This window comes from Lontra canadensis, unplaced genomic scaffold (genome assembly GCF_010015895.1).
Source record: "Lontra canadensis isolate GAN:19392208 unplaced genomic scaffold, GSC_riverotter_1.0 scaffold16, whole genome shotgun sequence".
Lineage (NCBI taxonomy): Eukaryota > Metazoa > Chordata > Mammalia > Carnivora > Mustelidae > Lontra > Lontra canadensis.
Window position 1 is genome coordinate 1,985,893 of NW_022631010.1, and position 17,128 is coordinate 2,003,020.

The 17,128-nt window shown below is 53.8% G+C and overlaps 1 protein-coding gene across 2 annotated transcripts; it reads left to right on the top strand.

Annotated features, from left to right (window-relative positions):
• The first annotated feature begins 6,012 nt into the window (after window positions 1–6,012).
• E2F1 (E2F transcription factor 1) lies at window positions 6,013–17,126 on the top strand. Of its 2 annotated transcripts, XM_032858872.1 has the most exons (8): window positions 6,013–6,379; window positions 12,266–12,356; window positions 12,729–12,948; window positions 13,797–13,949; window positions 15,262–15,376; window positions 15,471–15,693; window positions 15,838–16,023; window positions 16,497–17,126. In XM_032858872.1, exons 1-8 carry the CDS (start codon window positions 6,128–6,130, stop codon window positions 16,613–16,615), a joined length of 1,359 nt encoding a protein of 452 aa, XP_032714763.1. In that variant the 5' UTR covers window positions 6,013–6,127; the 3' UTR covers window positions 16,616–17,126. The 2 variants fall into 2 exon arrangements, with proteins under 2 accessions (XP_032714763.1, XP_032714764.1); XM_032858873.1 differs by having other exon boundaries at window positions 6,014–6,379; window positions 15,838–16,614.
• Window positions 17,127–17,128: the final 2 nt, after the last annotated feature.

Sequence of the window (17,128 nt, forward strand, 5' to 3'; positions counted from 1 at the left end):
GGTTCATTGCCAGCTCCAGGAGGCCTGCTGGGTTTCCTGGCCTGTTTGGCATATATAGAGCTCTGGCTTCCAGCAGGGATTTAAAAAAAAAAAAAAATCCCTGGCTCCTCCTCTCTGAATATCTTAATATATTATGAAAAGCCTTTCTCTTCCTATCCTGTGTCCTTCCTACGGCCCTCCCTAACCGCATTTGCCATGTGCCTGTCAACCCCAGGACCAAATGCAGGTCAGCAGGTGTCAGCGAGAAAACGAGAAAAAGGAAGAAAAGCCGCTTGTTCCGCCGTGGCCAGCCTCGAATGTGCTGGTGATGCTGAAGATGATGAGAGTAATCTGAGAGCTTGTGCCCAGCGCGTTTTGTACATTAGATCTCATTACTCTGAAGGCGCCATGGAAGAGGAGCTCCAACATTGTTGGGACCCCCTGAGAAAGAAAAGAGCTACCAACTACAATTCAGGACATGCTATTGATTATACAATGCACCTCAATTTCAGAGATATTAAAATATGGGGGGGAAAGTCTAGAATCTATGGAATAGGGGATCGCCTCATCTATACACTCCATTGCCCTTTGAATGTATTTTTCTCCTTATCTTTGCGCCCACCTGTGCCTCCTGGGGAGGGGGAAGGTATGCAGAGATTGCTTCATGAAACTTCTCCGATTCTGCAGCCTCTCTAGAGCAGTTTTCTTTGCTTCCTTGCCACCTCAAGAGGAGATGTAAGCAAGCTGCTTTTGTGATTCCTCTTTGATTCCTAACAGCAGCTGACATTTACTGAGCACGCTCCATGCGCCAGCTACTGTCCTAAGCACTTTAATGTCCCAACAACCCTATCCAGTAAACACGCTCTTTTTATCATTCTCCTTTTACAGAGCCCCTCTGTAAAACGCAGAGCCCCTCTGCCCTAAGGCTCCCTTGCTGGCTGTGCGGCCGTGCTCTTGGAGAGCACGGCTACTATCTCTGGTTCTCCTCCTCTCCTTGGAAAAGCAGAATCCCTTCTCAGAGGTTGGGTGATGCAGAGAATGGAAGTGGCACTGGGTGAGCCTTGGAGAAAAGAGAGGCCCCCAGAGCATGAGTTCAGTGGGTAATGGGGTTTGAGGGAAGGGAAGATGGCTTGTGGATCTGAGACCTGTCACTGAGGCCATACCCTGGACCCTCCGGCCCATACCCTACTAACCACATGGACCGACTGATGGCCAAGGACTTAGCCAAGGCCACACAGCAAGGCAGCTGTTAGCTGGCACCAAGCCCCATGTCTCCTGTTTCACCACGAAAGCCCCACTTTTTCTACTCTTCCTTGCTCACGTCCTCTCTTTAGTTGCCTGCAAAACAGAGGAGCTGCGCAGGTGCTGGTTGGTTACTCAGCAGTAAGAATATCACTAGGAATAGTTAACATTTAAAGGGTGCTTACTCTGTGCCAGGCGCAGGCATCAGGGATCATGAACTTAGATCCCTGGAGTAGCAGGACAAGGAAGGCCACTGAGGGCCACTGGCTCAGTGGGGGACAGCAACCGCTCAGCACCACGATGGCCTGGCTAGTGCTGTTTTAAAGGAAAGCCGAATATTCAAATTTTTATATAACATTTCCCAATTTAAGAAAATTTTAAGCTAATTCACAATTCAGGAAAAAAAAAAAAAACCTTTGTGGGCAAATGAAATCATACCTGTGGGACAGTTTGCAAATCTTGTTTTCTCATTTTAGCCTGACACACATCCTATAAGGAGACTTTGACCTTTGTACAGATGGCATAAGCCAAGCCCTTCAAGAGTGTGAATCCCCTAGTCAAGGTCATCTAGCCAAAGCACAGAGCTGGGGTCAGCCTGATTCCCAAGCTTGCTCCTGTTTGATGGCCTCTCAGATGGGTAAGAGACCAATGTGCAGACATAGCCAAAACTGGCACAGTGACAGGACATCTCCAGGGGCAGCGAAGTGTCAGTCAGAAAATTCAGTGTAGCAATGAGGACCATTTGAGACCAATGCCACGCTGCAGACATAAAACTCCCTGCCTCCCTCTGCCAGAACGCAACAGTGGATGTTTCTGTGCCCCTTAATAAAATTAAGTTGCCACAGAATCATTTCTTCCAATGATGCAGTCTTTATAATGATGGGATGTTCACATTTGGAGATTTTTTTTTAAATTTTTTTTTTAGATGTAAGAATGTATGCTTCATCAAGGTGGTATATGTGGAAAAAATAAGCTTGAATTATTTGTGTGGTCTGTCAAATTTTTTTAGGGGGGACGGTCGAACTTTTTTTTTAAGATTTTATTTATTTGACAGAAAGAGACACAATGAGAGAGGAAACACAAGCAGGGGGAGTGGGAGAGGGAGAAGCAGGCTTCTCGCTGAGCAGGGAGCCAGATGTGAGGCTCGATCCCAGGACCCCAGGATCATGACCTGAAGGCAGATGCTCCCAGGACCCTGGGATTATGACCTGAGCCAAAGGCAGATGCTTAATGGCTGAGCCACCCAGGTACCCCTTGGTCAAAATTCTTAATGAGCCTATTGTGCAGGTTCATGTAAATAATTCTGACTCTCCCGCTGGACTGTGAGCTGCAGGTATCAGAGAGGGGTCTGTTTTGCATCCAGCTGTCTCCCCAGCACCCAGCACAATATCTGACACAATTAATAAATATCTGTGGATTGAATGAGATTCAAGAAATGAACTGACTTGTCCAAGGTCACACAGACCGAGGTTCCCATTTAGAGCCACCTAATTCAGAAGCTCTTCCTATCAGTTCCACACAATCCTGCTTCTGGGAAAAATTCAAGGGAAAGATATCTCCACACTGAGGATGGTGGTGGCCCCAGGAGCTTCCACCCCTTTGGACTCCTCCTCTAGCGTTAGATGTTGGTGGAGGTGGTGATGGGGTGAACACCTACCAATTAAGCCGCTATCCATCATATTAGCTTTCGGGAACCACACATTATAATCTTGACAGCCCTGAGCCTGGCTCTTGGGGTATTTACAGGGAGTGATGAGGTATGAAGGGCAGGCACTAGGGCTTGGCAGTGGAACAGGCTAAGTTCCCATCTCCTTTCCGCCCTCTGACCTTAAGCTGCAAGTGCCCCCCTTCTTCCTGCACCATGAGGATAAACAATCTTCACCTAGGGGATTAATGGTTGAAAAGAGATCATCCCTGGAAGTGGCTGCCCAGTAACTGTGGAGTTTTTGGAAGCCTACCAGCCTGAAGAGCACTGTTGATGTTGAGAACAGCCTTATCAGTATCTCCCAGGCTTGAGGCCAAGAGGCCCCCATCTTTCAGGCCTTTGCTGCTTTCAAGTGGGTATTAATAGATACAGAAGGCTCTTATCTCTTTCTTGATTTCACACTGGGAATTCTGGTCTTCACTCCTTTCTGCTGCAGCAGGACAGGAGGGATTGTGGGAAGAAAGGCACCTGCTTCTACCTGGGAGGTTGGGTACCTGAATATTTTGGGGAGGCCAGGGCTTTGGTAAACCCCTAGCTCTGACTTCCAGCAAGCATGAATAATAGTCTTTTCATCTGCTAGGTAAGCTCATGCCCTTTGGGCCTCAGCTTTCTCATCAATGGGGCAATAACAGCCATATCTGTCTTCCTTCTCCAGCAACCAGTACAGTGCTTGGCAGAAGACAGGTGCTCAATAACTTGTTTGTTGAATGACTATGGGGTCTGAGAGTACTTTACGAAGCAAATGTTAGCATTATTGAGACCCTTTGGGAAGATACAGAGAAAGGAAGCTCCACCTGGAATGGGAATGTTGCTGGCTTCTCTATTCTCCTTCAGAGTCTGGCTTGATTATTTCAAATGAGACCTACCATTCTAATAATGGTGGCTTCTCTATCTGGGGAGAAGAGGGACAGGCTAGCCCCATGCCTGGGTATCCAGTGTAGGCCAGATTCTATCACTGGTTAACCTCACAGGTCCCTACTTTTGAATGGGCCTCAATTTTCCCATCTCTACAGCAAGAGGCTTATAGCCTCTCTGGTCCCTTCTAGTGCTGACAGCCTAGGATTTACAACAAGAAATTTCTTTCTTTCTTTTCTTCAGAGAAAGAGCACAGGATGGGGAGGGGCAGAGGGAGAGGGAGAGAGAGAGAATCCCAAGCAGGCTTCGTGCCCAGAGCAGAGCCCGACACAGGGCTAGATCACACGCACGACCCTGAGATCATGACCTGAACTGAAATCAAGAGTCAGATGTTTAACCAACTGAGCCACCCAGGTGCCCCCTACAATGAGTAATTTCAAAAACTGCTTTGGAAACTCCTGCTGCTTTCCTAAATCACCTCATAGTTTAGGGAACACTTACGGTAGATCCCCTATGTTTTTTTTTTTTTTATCCTGATGGCAACCCAGGAAGGGCCAGGGCAATGTGCCCATTTTACAGATGAGGAAACTGGAGCTGAGAATTGTCCTCAAGGGGCTATAATTCAAGGCTACACTACACATTTTGGTTATACTGGTATACTGTTTGTTCTCAAATGTGAACCTGCATAAAAATCATCTAGCATTGGGGGGTGGGTGGGTAGGGGACTGATGGTGAAAATAGAGATTCCTAAGCACTTAGAAATTCTAAATTGGCAAGGCTGGGTGGACCCAAAGTTAACCAGTGCCCAGGTGATTCTGAAGCCGGGTGCTGAGGACTCCTTTTAGAGACCCAGGGCCTCCATGCTGTACTCTGTGTAGCCTCAGCCAGTAGTCTGTTCCTTTCCTAACCTTTCTCAGCACCTGTTCTGGGCCAGACCAGTGTCGGGAGGAGGCCCTGTTGGAGCTCCCAGTCTGACAGGAGAGGCAGATGGAGCAACTGAATGTGTGGTCAGTGTTGGAACAGAGGCAGCCTTGAGCAATGGAGGAAGTGAGTAATTACAACCCTGGAGGGCTCTCTGGAGGAAGTCGTGTTTATTCTTGCCCTAGGGATATGATCCTTGTTTGTGTATTAGCTTCTTTTTCCTTATTTATTTTTTAATTTTTTTCCCTGTGGATCATCCCCACCAGATGGCAGGCAAGTTCATAGAAATGATCAAGTCTCACATCTCTGCCCTCAGAGCTGGCACAAGGCCTGGCACAGAGAGGACAATATTGGTCAAATCAGCTGACCTGAGCAATGAGAAATGGCTGTTGGAGAGGTCCCAGGGCCTCTGGATTAAATGCATTTTCATGCTCAGCACCCTCACCTCCTCCCTTTGTGAGTTCTAACATGGAGTTAATGGTGGAAATTCCTCATCATATTCCAAACATTTGTTATCTCTGTTCCTCTTTTCACTAAACCGAGCTCTTCAAGGTCTGAACTAAGAATGGGGCACAGAGCAGGCTCTCAAAACGTTTGCTGAATAAATGGGTGAAATGAATGAGTTCAAGCAGATGCTGTGCATTGACCATTGAAGAGATTCCGGCTAAAAGGGGGCTTACAGGAAAGCCCCACGCTGTATTGGGCCAAATGTCCCTCCCCACTTCCTAGCAGTCCCCTTCTGCTCAGGCTCATGGGCAGAGGGACAAGGCAGGTGCAGGATTTGAAAGTAAACGGTATAGGTGGGGCAAGTTGAGGATGTGAGCGGCAGCTGGGGCTTTGGAGGTGGGGCTGAACTTAGAAAAGAGGAAGGGCAGTTTGTAGCGATCCGAACTAAGGTTGTTGGGGCTACAGGTGGCGGAGTCTAGGGGTCACATGAGGTCTGCGTATGGTGTGAAGTGCAGAATGGACCCTCTGTCCTAAAGGTCTCCACATATCAGCAGGATGCGGTGCGTCGGGGTGGGAGCGGGGCCACCACGCCTGGGATAGGGACAGTCCCGGCTGGGGGCGGGGAGTGCGAAATCGCCCGGCACCGCCCCGACAAAGCCTGCGCGCGCCCGGTGCCGCGATTGGCCGCGCCTCCTCGCGCCGACGCCCCGACCCGCCCACTGCCGCCGGTCCGGCGCGCTGCAGCCAATGGGCCCCGTCGCCGTCGCCTACGTCACAGTCCGGACAGCCAATGGTGAGAGCGCTCGGCGGCTCGTGGCTCTTTCGCGGCAAAAAGGATTTGGCGCGTAAAAGTGGCCGGGACTTTGCAGGCAGCGGCGGCCGGGGGCGGAGCGGGATCGAGCCCTCGCCGCGGCCTGCCGCCATGGGCCCGCGCCGCCGCCGCCGCCTGCCACCCGGGCCGCGCGGGCCGTGAGCGCCATGGCCGTGGCCGGGGCCCCCGCAGGCGGCCCATGCGCGCCGGCGCTGGAGGCCCTGCTCGGGGCCGGCGCGCTGCGGCTGCTCGACTCCTCGCAGATCGTCATCATCTCCACCGCGCAGGACGCCAGCGCCCCGCCGGCCCCCGCCGCGCCCGCTGCGGGCCCCCGCGACCCCGACCTGCTGCTCTTCGCCACGCCGCAGGCGCCCCGGCCCACACCCAGCGCGCCGCGCCCTGCGCTCGGCCGCCCGCCGGTACGGACAGCAGGGACCTCGGGCCGAGTGCGCGTCGGGACCCCCTTGCAGACCCGGGCGGGGCGCGCTTTTTGGCCCGGTGGCAACGGGGGCGGGGGAGGGGGGGTGGGCCGAAGCTCCCGGGCGGGGCGGGACCGAGCCTGGGTGGGGCCTCAAGGCCCCGCCCCAGGGTGCGGGGTGACCTCGGGCCAGTCCCTGTTTGCTCCTCTGCAGCGGGCCTCAGCTTCCCAGAGCCGCTTGAGGGTCAGAATCAATGGTAATAATGGCCCACGTGTATTCAGTTGGCGTTGCATGCATGCCAGGTCTCTGGCAGACTTTGAGCCAGCTAAAACAACCATGCTGTGAGCTCAGTGTTGTCACTGTGCCCATCTGAACTGAGGCCCAGAGAGGGGAAGTGACTTGCCCCCGGTCATACGGCTGCAAGTGGTGGGGCTGGGATTTGAACTGAGGCCTGCTGGCTCCAGACCAGAACTCGTGGCAGGGTAGTAGGGATGGCTCCTTGGGGAGGTGAAGAGGGGGTGTCCTGGGGCCAGACTGTTGAAGAGTCATTGAGGAGACCCTCCTTCCTCCCTAGAGCCTCCACTGCCAGGTGCAGGCCTGGGCCTCTGGGCCTCTGGGCCTCTGGGGACAGGCCTCCTGGCTGGGAGGCCTTCTCTGCAGGGGCGGGGTGGCTGGGCCAGCTGCTAATCCCCTCCCTCTGCCTGTCCTTCCATCTGCCACCCTCCACCCTCACAGGCCCTGGTTGCCATGGAGCCTCATTAATCAGGCAGGCAGACCCCTAGGCCCCCAGGGAAGTACTGGGTGGGCTGAGCCTCTGGGAGCTGGAGTGGAGGCCCCCAGTGCCAGGAGAGAGTAAACATCCCAGGGAGATGGCTTGATAAAGTGTTCCCTGAGCAGCAAGAGGCTCAAGAGCAATTTGGACTGGGGAGCGGGGGAGCCCAAAAAGAGGTTGCTGAATTACAGGGGAGAAGGGTGCAGAGGCCTGAAGATTGGACCCGTGGGCTGCAGGACTGGGTGTGGAGACCAGTTTGACTGGCAGAGCCTGTGGGTGAAGGTGGGGCATGGAAGGCTGGCAAGGGGCAGGGGGGCCAGGCCAGCCAGGCAGGATGGGGTCTCAGCAGGGGGCTTGGAGCGAGTGGGAGGGGTGAGGCAGAGCCAGAGCAAGGAGGTGGAAGCTGTCCAACTGCTTATGGGGGCCTGGGTGGCAGCTGGTCCCTGAGGCATCCCGGCAAGTCTCTCCTAACTCCCTTGGCCCCTCGCCCAGTGCTGCCTTCCTTCCGGAATCACCAAGATGTTAATAACAATAGGAGCCACCATTGTTTTGAGACTGTTTTGTGTGTCAGGCTGTGTGCCAAGCACTTCATCCAGTTAACTCTCAACATCCATCCCCTTTTACAGAGAGGGAAGCTGAGACCCAGGGATGGTAGGTCGTTCAGCTAGTGAAATGGAGGGACCATTCCAGATTTCCTGAGCAGTTAGCCAATTAGCCACGGGGATGCTTTGCCCCCTGGAGATGCTAATAGAGGTTGAAGGAAGTTCAGGGACCCTTCTGATGGGTGAAGGGAAGAGGATTGTACCAAGGGGAAGGTCACCTATATCCCGGTGGCCTTTCTGTGCAGGTGCCAGCCTGGGACCTGGACCTGCAAACTGAGTACTTAGCAGACCTCCTCCAAGCAGACCCCCAGGGCTGTAGAGGCTGAGCTCCAGGTTCTGAGGGACTGCCAGAGACTGGGCTGAGGACACGTGCTCCACCCCACCCTCAGCGGTGTCAGGGGCTGCCCTGTAGGCCCGAGCATTCCATTCATTCAACTGTTGTTGAGTTAGTGAACGCCCAAGAGTACTAGACACAGGCACTTAAGGAGCCTCTGCCCTCACAGCACTGAAGCACTAGTAGCCATTTTCTGCGGGGGTTGCCGGTGGTGAGGGCTGGCACCATGCTGGAGCTGAAGTCCAGAAACATGGGCCTAGCACTGGCCCTCCACCACTGCCCCCTCTTGTACCTCTGGGTAGCCACTGGCCAATTCAGCTGTGACCTCCTCTGACCTTCTGCACTGTGGCATTGGTTTGGGGCAGTCTTTGAAGCCAGCCACAGTTTCAGCTTCAGCATCAGTGAGCATTCATTGAGCACCTCTTGCATACACAAGTTTCTATACAATTCAGCTGTTTCTTCTGGCCCTTCCCATCCACTTCTTTCCTGTTGTCATGGCTGTTAAAAAACAAGTTAAGTAGGGGCGCCTGGGTGGCTCAGTGGGTTAAAGCCTCTGCCTTCGGCTCAGGTCAGAATCCCAGGGTGCTGGGATCAAGCCCCACATCCAGCCCTCTGCTCAGCGGGAAGCCTGCTTCCCTTCCTCTCTCTCTGCCTGCCTCTCTGCCTACTTGTGATCTCTGTCTGTCAAATAAATAAAAAAATCTTAAAAAAAACCCACACAAGTTAAATATAATAGACATTTACTATACAAAAAGAGTTAAGAGACCAAAAAGTTAGATGCCAACCCATCCATTTTTCCTTCTACTTTCTTTTCCTAAGCCTGATTTTTTTTTAAGGTGGTTGTGACAGTTTTCTTTTTCTTAAGTTTTAGAAATTGTAGTTTTCCCTTTATTTCTATGTTTAAACAGTGGGTCATCCACTCTTTTTTTTTTTTTTAAAGATTTTATTTATTTATTTGACAGACAGAGATCACAAGTAGGCAGAGAGGCAGGCAGGCAGAGAGAGAGGAGAAAGCAGGCTCCCCGCTGAGCAGAGAGCCCGATGTGGGGCTTGATCCCAGGACCCTGAGATCATGACCTGAGCCGAAGGCAGAGGCTTTAACCCACTGAGCCACCCAGGCGCCCCTGGGTCATCCACTCTTGATAAGATACCATAACAGTCCCCATGGTGGTCCCCACCCACACACCGTCCGGAGTTTACTCCTAGAATGGATTCTGAAATATGGGAAACTAAACCAGAGAAAGATGTTTCATGAGATTTTTTTTAATCCAAAAAGGGATGCGATCAATGCATGGCTCTCTAACAATGTTTTTCTTGTCGTTGTCTTTGAGTGGATTCTATGTCACCCTCCCTCAGGCCTTGACAGCTATGTGGTATTCCAGGGGCCGGACGAGCCACACTTTTTTGGGGCTCCCCTTCCACAGATGGTTGGTGGAGTGGTCCAGATTTTTTCGCCAGCATTCTGTGTGTCTTCAGCTTTGCCTTTCTTTCTTTCTTTTTTTTTTTTTAAAGATTTTATTTATTTGACAGAGATCACGAGAAGGCAGTTCAGCTCTGCCTTTTTAGGCTCCTGTGCCAAGCTGTCTAGAGAACAGTGGCAGAAATGGACATCTGCTTGAGCCCTTGTTTCAGGGTGTGGCACTGACCTGGCTTCAGGGTGGGCAGGGGTCTGAGGAACAGGGAGAAGAAGAGGGGTGCTGTTGGCAGGTGCACACTAGGTTCAGGCCCAAGGGACAAGGCTGGTGTTCGGGGGCTGGCTTCTGGACTAGGCAGCAGGGAGGCAGGGCACGTGTCAGATAGGAACGTGGGCTCTGTGCCAGCCTGTTAGGGCTCACCTCCTGGCCCTTGCTCTCACCAAACGATCTTTCTGAGGTGCAGGCCCCTGGGGAAGGGGAGGTCATCACGGCATCTGTTGCAAGGTCTGGACAGAGGGTTTGATGACTGAATGCGGGGAACGCTGTTCTTTAGCGGAGCTCAGTGCACAAGAGGCACTCGGCCTGTGTGAGTGCTTCTACCCCCCCGGGATGCCCGAGGGCACCCACGAGCGTGCAAACACGCTAGTTAGCGCCAGGCCCCACAGCGGACGGTGAGGATTCAGGCCCAGCGCCTGCCTCTGAGGGGTCACTGTCTTCCAGGTGAGACAGACGCGTCTCCGGAAATTTGTAGGAAGAGATAATGTGGGCAAAGCTTGGGTTTGACACACTTTGGCAGGAGAAGAGGCCCAGTCATTGCGGCATCCGAAGGACCGAAGTAATGGGTGAGGTGCCTGCCCACAGAGGTGGAAAGAATCCGTGTGAAGAGGAGGGAGGGAGGTGAAGGCTCTTCTGGGAGGGAAGTCCCGTGGGCTGAGGCTTGGAGACAGAGGTTTGTGAGAAAACCCATCTCAGCAGAAGTTCACGTGGAGAAGTGGCAGGAGGGTACTAGGCTGGAGAGGGACAGATGGAGGTGGGGAGGAGACTGACTGTGGTGATGGGATTTCTTGGCAACCAGATGTGATGAGGGCATGGCTTCCTTAATGAGGTTCTAGCTCAGGAAACCCTGTGGGTGAGGGAGGGGTAGGTTTGGCTGGTGTGAGTCAGGATGGACCTGAGATCCCTGTGGGACTTGGGGGCAATCTCTGTCCTCCAGTGTATGTGACTAAATCTAAGAGCATTCTGGATGGGAATCCTGGCTCAGCCACTTCCTGGCCATCTGGCCTTGGGCCTTTCTGGACTTCAGTTACTTTATTTGTAAAATGGAATCATGACTATTATTATTTTTAAAGATTTTATGTATTTATTTGACAGAGAGAGAGCACCAGAGCGCACAACCAGGGGGAGCAGCAGAGGGAGAGGGAGAAGCAGACGCCCCCTGAGCAGGGAGCCCTATGTGGGGCTCGATCCCAGGACCCTGAGATCATGACCTAAGCTGAAGGCAAATGCCCAACCGACTGAGGCACCCAGGCGCCCCGAAACAGAGCCATTATTGTGCTGCTAATCCATAGGACAGAATGAATTAACATGTGCAAATCATGTGGTGAGCGCTAACGGCCACCATGTTCATAGAAACCAGAGAGGAGGTGACTTGCCCAAGGGACCTGGAGCCAGATGACTTACAACAACAATCATTTAACTAAGACAACACTGTGTGTTAATGATATTACAATTGAAATTAAAAACTTAATTAAAAAACACCCCAGTAACAAACTCATTATCATACAGACTTGGTGGGGCAGGAATTCAGAGGAGGCTTAGCTTAGTGCTTCTGGCTCAGGATCTGAGGTTGGAGGACTTGTTTCTAAGACTCACATTGCTACTGGAGGAGGCCTTAGTGCCTTGCCACTTGGGCCTGTGGGACATGGCCGCGGCTCTCCCCAGGGTGAGTGGTCCAATGTAGGAAGGAAGAAGGAAGCTCCAGCGTGTCTTTGACCCAGTCCAAGAGGCGACTTGTCATCACCCCCATCACACTGCTACTTGGAAGCAAGTTACCAGATCTGGCCCATACTTAAGGCGAAAAGAATTAGGCCCCATTTTTTGGAAAAGAAGAGTATCAAGAAATTTGTTGACCTCTTTTATTTTATTTTAAGATTTTTATTTATTTGGCAGAGAGAGACAAAGCAAGAGAGAGAACACAAGCAGAGGGAGAGGGAGAAGCAGGCTTCCCGCTGAGCAGGGAGCTCGATCCCAGGACCCTGGGATCATGACCTGAACCCAAGGCAGACACTTAACGCCTGAGCCACCCAGGTGCCCCTGCAAACCTCTTTTAAAACTACCACAAGGGGCCAACTGGGCTCAGTTGGCTGGGCAACTGCCTTTAGCTCAGGTCATGGTCCTGGAGTTCCCAGGATCGAGTTCCAAATCCGGCTCCCTGCTCGGCGGGGAGTCTGCTTCTCCCTCTGACCCTCCCCTTCTCATGCCCTTTCTCTCTCATTCTCTCTCTCTCAAATAAATAAATAAAATCTTAAAAAAAATAAAACCACCACAGGCACCAGGGAAGTAGTGGCAGAGCTAGAACTCCTGTTGAGTGACCTGTTCCGTGTGGTAGGATTGTGTCCCCTGGGATCTCCCCGACCCTCACACACTGAGGCAGCCTACTACACAGAGTGGGGCACGGGTGGCCCAGGAGCACCAAGCCCTGAGCCAGGTCTCCTGAGGCCTCACTCCTAATTCTTGGGCATCTTCCCATTGTTTCTGCCACAGGTAAAGCGGAGGTTGGACCTGGAAACAGACCATCAGTACCTGGCTGAGAGCAGCGGGCCGGCCCGGGGCAGAGGTCGCCACCCAGGAAAAGGTACCCATGGAGCTTGGGCTGCAGCAGGCCCTCTGACAGGGCCAAATTGGGGGTGTGGATGGACAAACACTCTAGCAAAGTAAGCTCCGGTCTGTGAGGCCTGGCCCTGAGCCAGGCCTCTGGGGGCCCCCGAGGGGCAGCTGGAGTGGCCACCTGGCATGGCTTCTGCAGGCCCTGGGGGGTGGGGAGTTCCCCAGCCAGAAGAGGAATGTTGTGTGGTTGGCAGGCAGCAGCCCCAGGCCCTCCCTGTTGGCTTCGCCAAGGGGAAGGTGCCATCTGCCCATCCCCCGCATCTTCCTGCCCTGCCTGGAAGGCTCGCCTGGCTGGGTGTGGGGGTGGTGCTGAGGGCGCCTTCTGTGCCTGGACCCCCAGGTGTGAAATCCCCAGGGGAGAAGTCACGCTATGAGACCTCGCTGAATCTGACCACGAAGCGCTTCCTGGAGCTGCTGAGCCGCTCAGCCGATGGCGTTGTTGATCTGAACTGGGCCGCCGAGGTGCTGAAGGTGCAGAAACGGCGCATCTATGACATCACCAATGTCCTCGAGGGCATCCAGCTCATTGCCAAGAAGTCCAAGAACCACATCCAGTGGCTGTAGGTACCAGCCACTCGGGAGGGCAGGCGGAGGCTGGGGCCCGGGGCCGGGCCAGCGTGCAGGAGCTGATGGCGATCACCACCGTGGCCGTCCGCATCCTCCTCGCATCCTCATGTCTAGCTGGGGAAACCACGGCTTGGGGGGGGAGGTGGCTTCCCTGAGGAAAGTCCGCAGATGCTACACCTGCAGCCCCGTGCGACGTCCTGTATTTCTTCGCCTGGCGAGCCACCGTCCAGATCAGGATGAAGAACATGTCCAGCACCACAGAAAGTTCCCTGGGCTCCTTCCCAGTGTTGCCCACCCCTCCTACCCTAGGTGATGGCCGTTCTGCCTTCTCTTGCCGTCAGTGAGATTGTCTAACGCAACTGTTTGGTTCTTGTTAATTCTTGTTTTGTTTTTCCCCCTCTCACCCCTTCCCTGGCCATGCTAGTCCCCTCTCTGGGACACATCTTTTTTAGTTTTTGGTGGATCATTCCCTTCTGCATCATTTTTCTTTTCTTTATACTTGATGACATGTCCTGGAAGTGCGTCCGTGTCTGTACATGTGATACGTTCTCGTCCTTTTATATGATCTTACAATTTTCCGTGGCATGCCTATGCCATCACCTACCTCTCCTGCCCCCTGGAAGGGACATGTTGCTATTTACAGCCGTCCAGGCCTGAATTCAGACCCCTGCTAGGCTGACTTGGAGGCCAGCGTCCGCTCTCTGCTGTTTCCCAGCCGAGGCGCTAGACCCAGAGAGATGAAGGCTTGCTTGGGCCTCCCAGGATGGGCAGCAGCAGACCGGGTGCTGAGGGTTAGGGCTCCCGGGTCGGGAGCTGCAGACCCTCCCTTTGCCACCTGCAGAGGCAGCCACGCAGCAGTGGGGATCGGCGGGCGGCTGGAAGGCCTGACCCAAGACCTGCGGCAGCTCCAGGAGAGCGAGCGGCAGCTGGACCACCTGATCCATCTCTGCACCACCCAACTGCGGCTGCTCTCTGAGGACGCCGACAGCCAGCGATATCCTTGGACTGTCAGGGGCGCTGCGGGGGGATGGGCAGGACTATTGGGTGCGGCCCCATCCAAGTGGGACTAGGGAGACGACACTGGGCCCTGAATTCAGGACGGGGCTCTGGCTTTGGTTGCCAGTTCTGGGCTGAGTGCTTCCTTGGTGTTAGGCTGGACGAGTTACAGAGCTCCTCTGAGCCTCAGCTTCATCTGCAAGAGGGGAAAGTAGTCAAACCCTAAACTGCACAGAATAAAATGAGAAAGACTAGTACAAACATTTATTTAGTAGTGATTTCGTCCATGGGGGTAGCTTCAAGGTCAGAGATCTAAGTTCTCATTTATCTTTCATTCACAAAAATAGAAGGTTTTTATTTAAGATTTTATTTTTAGGTAATGCTACACCCAACATGAGGCTTGAACTCACAACCCTGGGACCAAGAGTCTCGTGTTCCACTGACTGAGCCAACCAGGCACCCCCTAGAAACACTATTTTAAAATAAGTGTTCTTTTTGCTTTTATTTATTTTTTTATTTTTATTTATTTATTTTTAAAGATTTTATTTATTTGTCAGAGACAGAGGGAGAGAGAGTGAGCGAGCACAGGCAGACAGAGAGGCAGGCAGAGGGAGAAGCAGGCTCCCCGCCGAGCAAGGAGCCCGATGTGGGACTCGATCCCAGGACGCTGGGATCATGACCTGAGCCGAAGGCAGCCGCTTAACCAACTGAGCCACCCAGGCGTCCCTGCTTTTTTTTTTTTTTAGTAAATAGCCAAATTATGTGTTTTTTTGTTTTTTGTTTTTTAAGATTTCCGAGGAGGGGAGAGAGATCACGCGTGCGCATGAGAGGGGATGAGAGCAGGGGGAGGGAAAAGCAGACTCCCCGCTGAGCAGGGAGTCCGATATGGGGCTCGATCCCTGGACCCAGAGATCATGACCTGAGCCGAAGGCAGATGCTTAACTGACTGAGCCATCTAGGCACCCCACAAATTCTGTTTATCAGTTTTAGAGACAACCACCAAGTGACACCAAGATCATGGGTCAGAATAAATGCTCAGCAGCAGGCGTGGAGTTGTGTTAAGTAACCTACATCAAATTATTGCAGGCAGCCATCATTACCTTGGGATTAGGTGGGTGGAATGATGTCATTGTACAGATGTGGAAACCGAGGCTCAAAGGTGTGAGACAGACTCAAGCACCAACTGTGTGCCAGGCCCTGGGGTGGGGTATGAAGAGGACAGGACAGACTAAGTGGGTATGGGTTCTTACGAACTCTCTGGGTGGGTGAGCCCAGAGGTCAAAGGTCATGTGGTCCTTGACTCCACCAACCCTGGCCTACGTGACCTGCCAGGACCTTCGTAGTATTGCAGACCCTGCAGAGCAGATGGTCATGGTGATCAAGGCCCCTCCCGAGACCCAGCTCCAAGCCGTAGACTCCTCAGAGGTGAGACCCAGGACTCCAGACCTGCCCAGGACTGGCTGGGCGGGGTTGGTGGTCCGCTGAGCCTCCATTCACCCTGCCCGCTGCCTCCACCCAGACCTTTCAGATCTCCCTTAAGAGCAAACAAGGCCCCATTGATGTTTTCCTGTGCCCTGAGGAGAGTGCAGGCGGGATCAGCCCTGGGAAGACCCCATCCCAGGGGACAGCCTCTGGGGAGGAGGACAGGGCAGTTGACCCTGCCACCACAGTGCCACCGCCATCATCTCCCCCCTCGTCCCCTGCTGCGGATCCCAGCCAGTCCCTGCTCAGCCTGGAGCAAGGTAGGTGAAGGGTGGGTGGGTGCGGTGGGTCAGTGTCCCTCTCCCAGTGGGGTGGGCAGGCATGATAGCTCCCTCTGCCCTCCCTGCCCTCCCTGCCCTCCCTGCGGACCGTCCCCGGCCTGTGATGCTCCCCCATCTCCCCAGAACCTCTGCTTTCCCGGATGGGCGGCCTGCGGGCCCCTGTGGACGAGGACCGCCTGTCCCCGCTGGTGGCGGCCGACTCTCTCCTGGAACATGTGCGGGAGGACTTCTCCGGCCTCCTCCCTGAGGAGTTCATCAGCCTGTCCCCCCCCCATGAGGCCCTCGACTACCACTTTGGCCTTGAGGAGGGTGAGGGCATCAGAGACCTCTTCGACTGTGACTTTGGGGACCTTACCCCTCTGGATTTCTGACGGGGCTCGGGGGGACCAGGGCCTCCGGAGATGCCCACCCTGTCTTTGCAGTCCTGGAGCCCCCTGCCCCTGGCCGTCCTCCCATCCCGATTGGAAACGTTTAATTTATACCCCTCTCCCCTATCTCCAGAAGCTTCTAGCTCTGGAGTCTGGCTACTGCCAGGAGGCTGAGCAAGCCAGGAAGGGAAGGATTCTGTTTGTGGTGTGTATGTGCATGCACCCGGCACCCAACATGTGTGTCCACGGGGTGAGTGGTGTGTGAGCATGTGTGTGTGCGTGTACCGGGGAATGAAGGTGAACACATCTGTGCGTGCACTGAAAACACGCCCCAGTGTGTCCACGTGTGTGTGCATGAGTCCATGTGTGCGCGTGGTGGGGGCTCTAACTGCACTTTTGGTCTCCTTGCTCCAGGGGCCCCACGAGGCCCAGGGTGGCCACCTGCCCCCAGAATCCTGCGTGCTGACCAGGCCAGGTGGCGAGGCCTTGGCTTGCTTGTTTGCAGGACAGCGAGAGCACTTCTGTCGTCTTAAAGGTTTTTCTGATTGAAGCTTTAATGGAGCGTTATTTATTTATCAAGGCCTCTTTGGCAAGCTTGGGGCACCAGCAAAGGGTAGGAGGGATGTGGGACCAATGCCCCAACTCCTTATACCCCTGAGCGGGGCAGGGGTCCCTGAGCTGTTCTTTGCCCTACTCCGAAGGAGCTGAGGCCCGAGCGGTTTATTTATTGGGAAAGTGAGGGAGGGAGACAGACTGACTGACTGACAGCCATGGGTGGATCAAGGGGGTGGTCCCTCCCCAGGGGGTCACTGCAGGGCCCCAACTTCCCCCCAGGATGGATGTGAGATGGGAAAGGTGAGTGGGGGACCTTCACTGACAGGGTGGGCAGAAGGGGTGGGTGAAGGGTGCCATTAGCCCAGACCACAGGGGCCCCTCTGCCCCACTTGTTGCTCTGCCCCCCCCCCCCCAATCTGCACTTTGATTTGCCTTCCTAACTGCTCTGTTCCCTCCTGCTTTGGTTTTAATAAATATTTTGATGGTGTTTG

Excerpts from the sequence above, each read along its gene's own strand:
- E2F1 (XM_032858872.1), top strand. The coding sequence starts at position 6,128 with ATGGCCGTGGCCGGGGCCCCCGCAGGCGGCCCATGCGCGCCGGCGCTG. Across the intron at positions 12,357-12,728 it reads AGGTCGCCACCCAGGAAAAG|GTGTGAAATCCCCAGGGGAG; the intron begins GTACCCATGGAG and ends CTGGACCCCCAG. Across the intron at positions 15,377-15,470 it reads AAGCCGTAGACTCCTCAGAG|ACCTTTCAGATCTCCCTTAA; the intron begins GTGAGACCCAGG and ends GCCTCCACCCAG.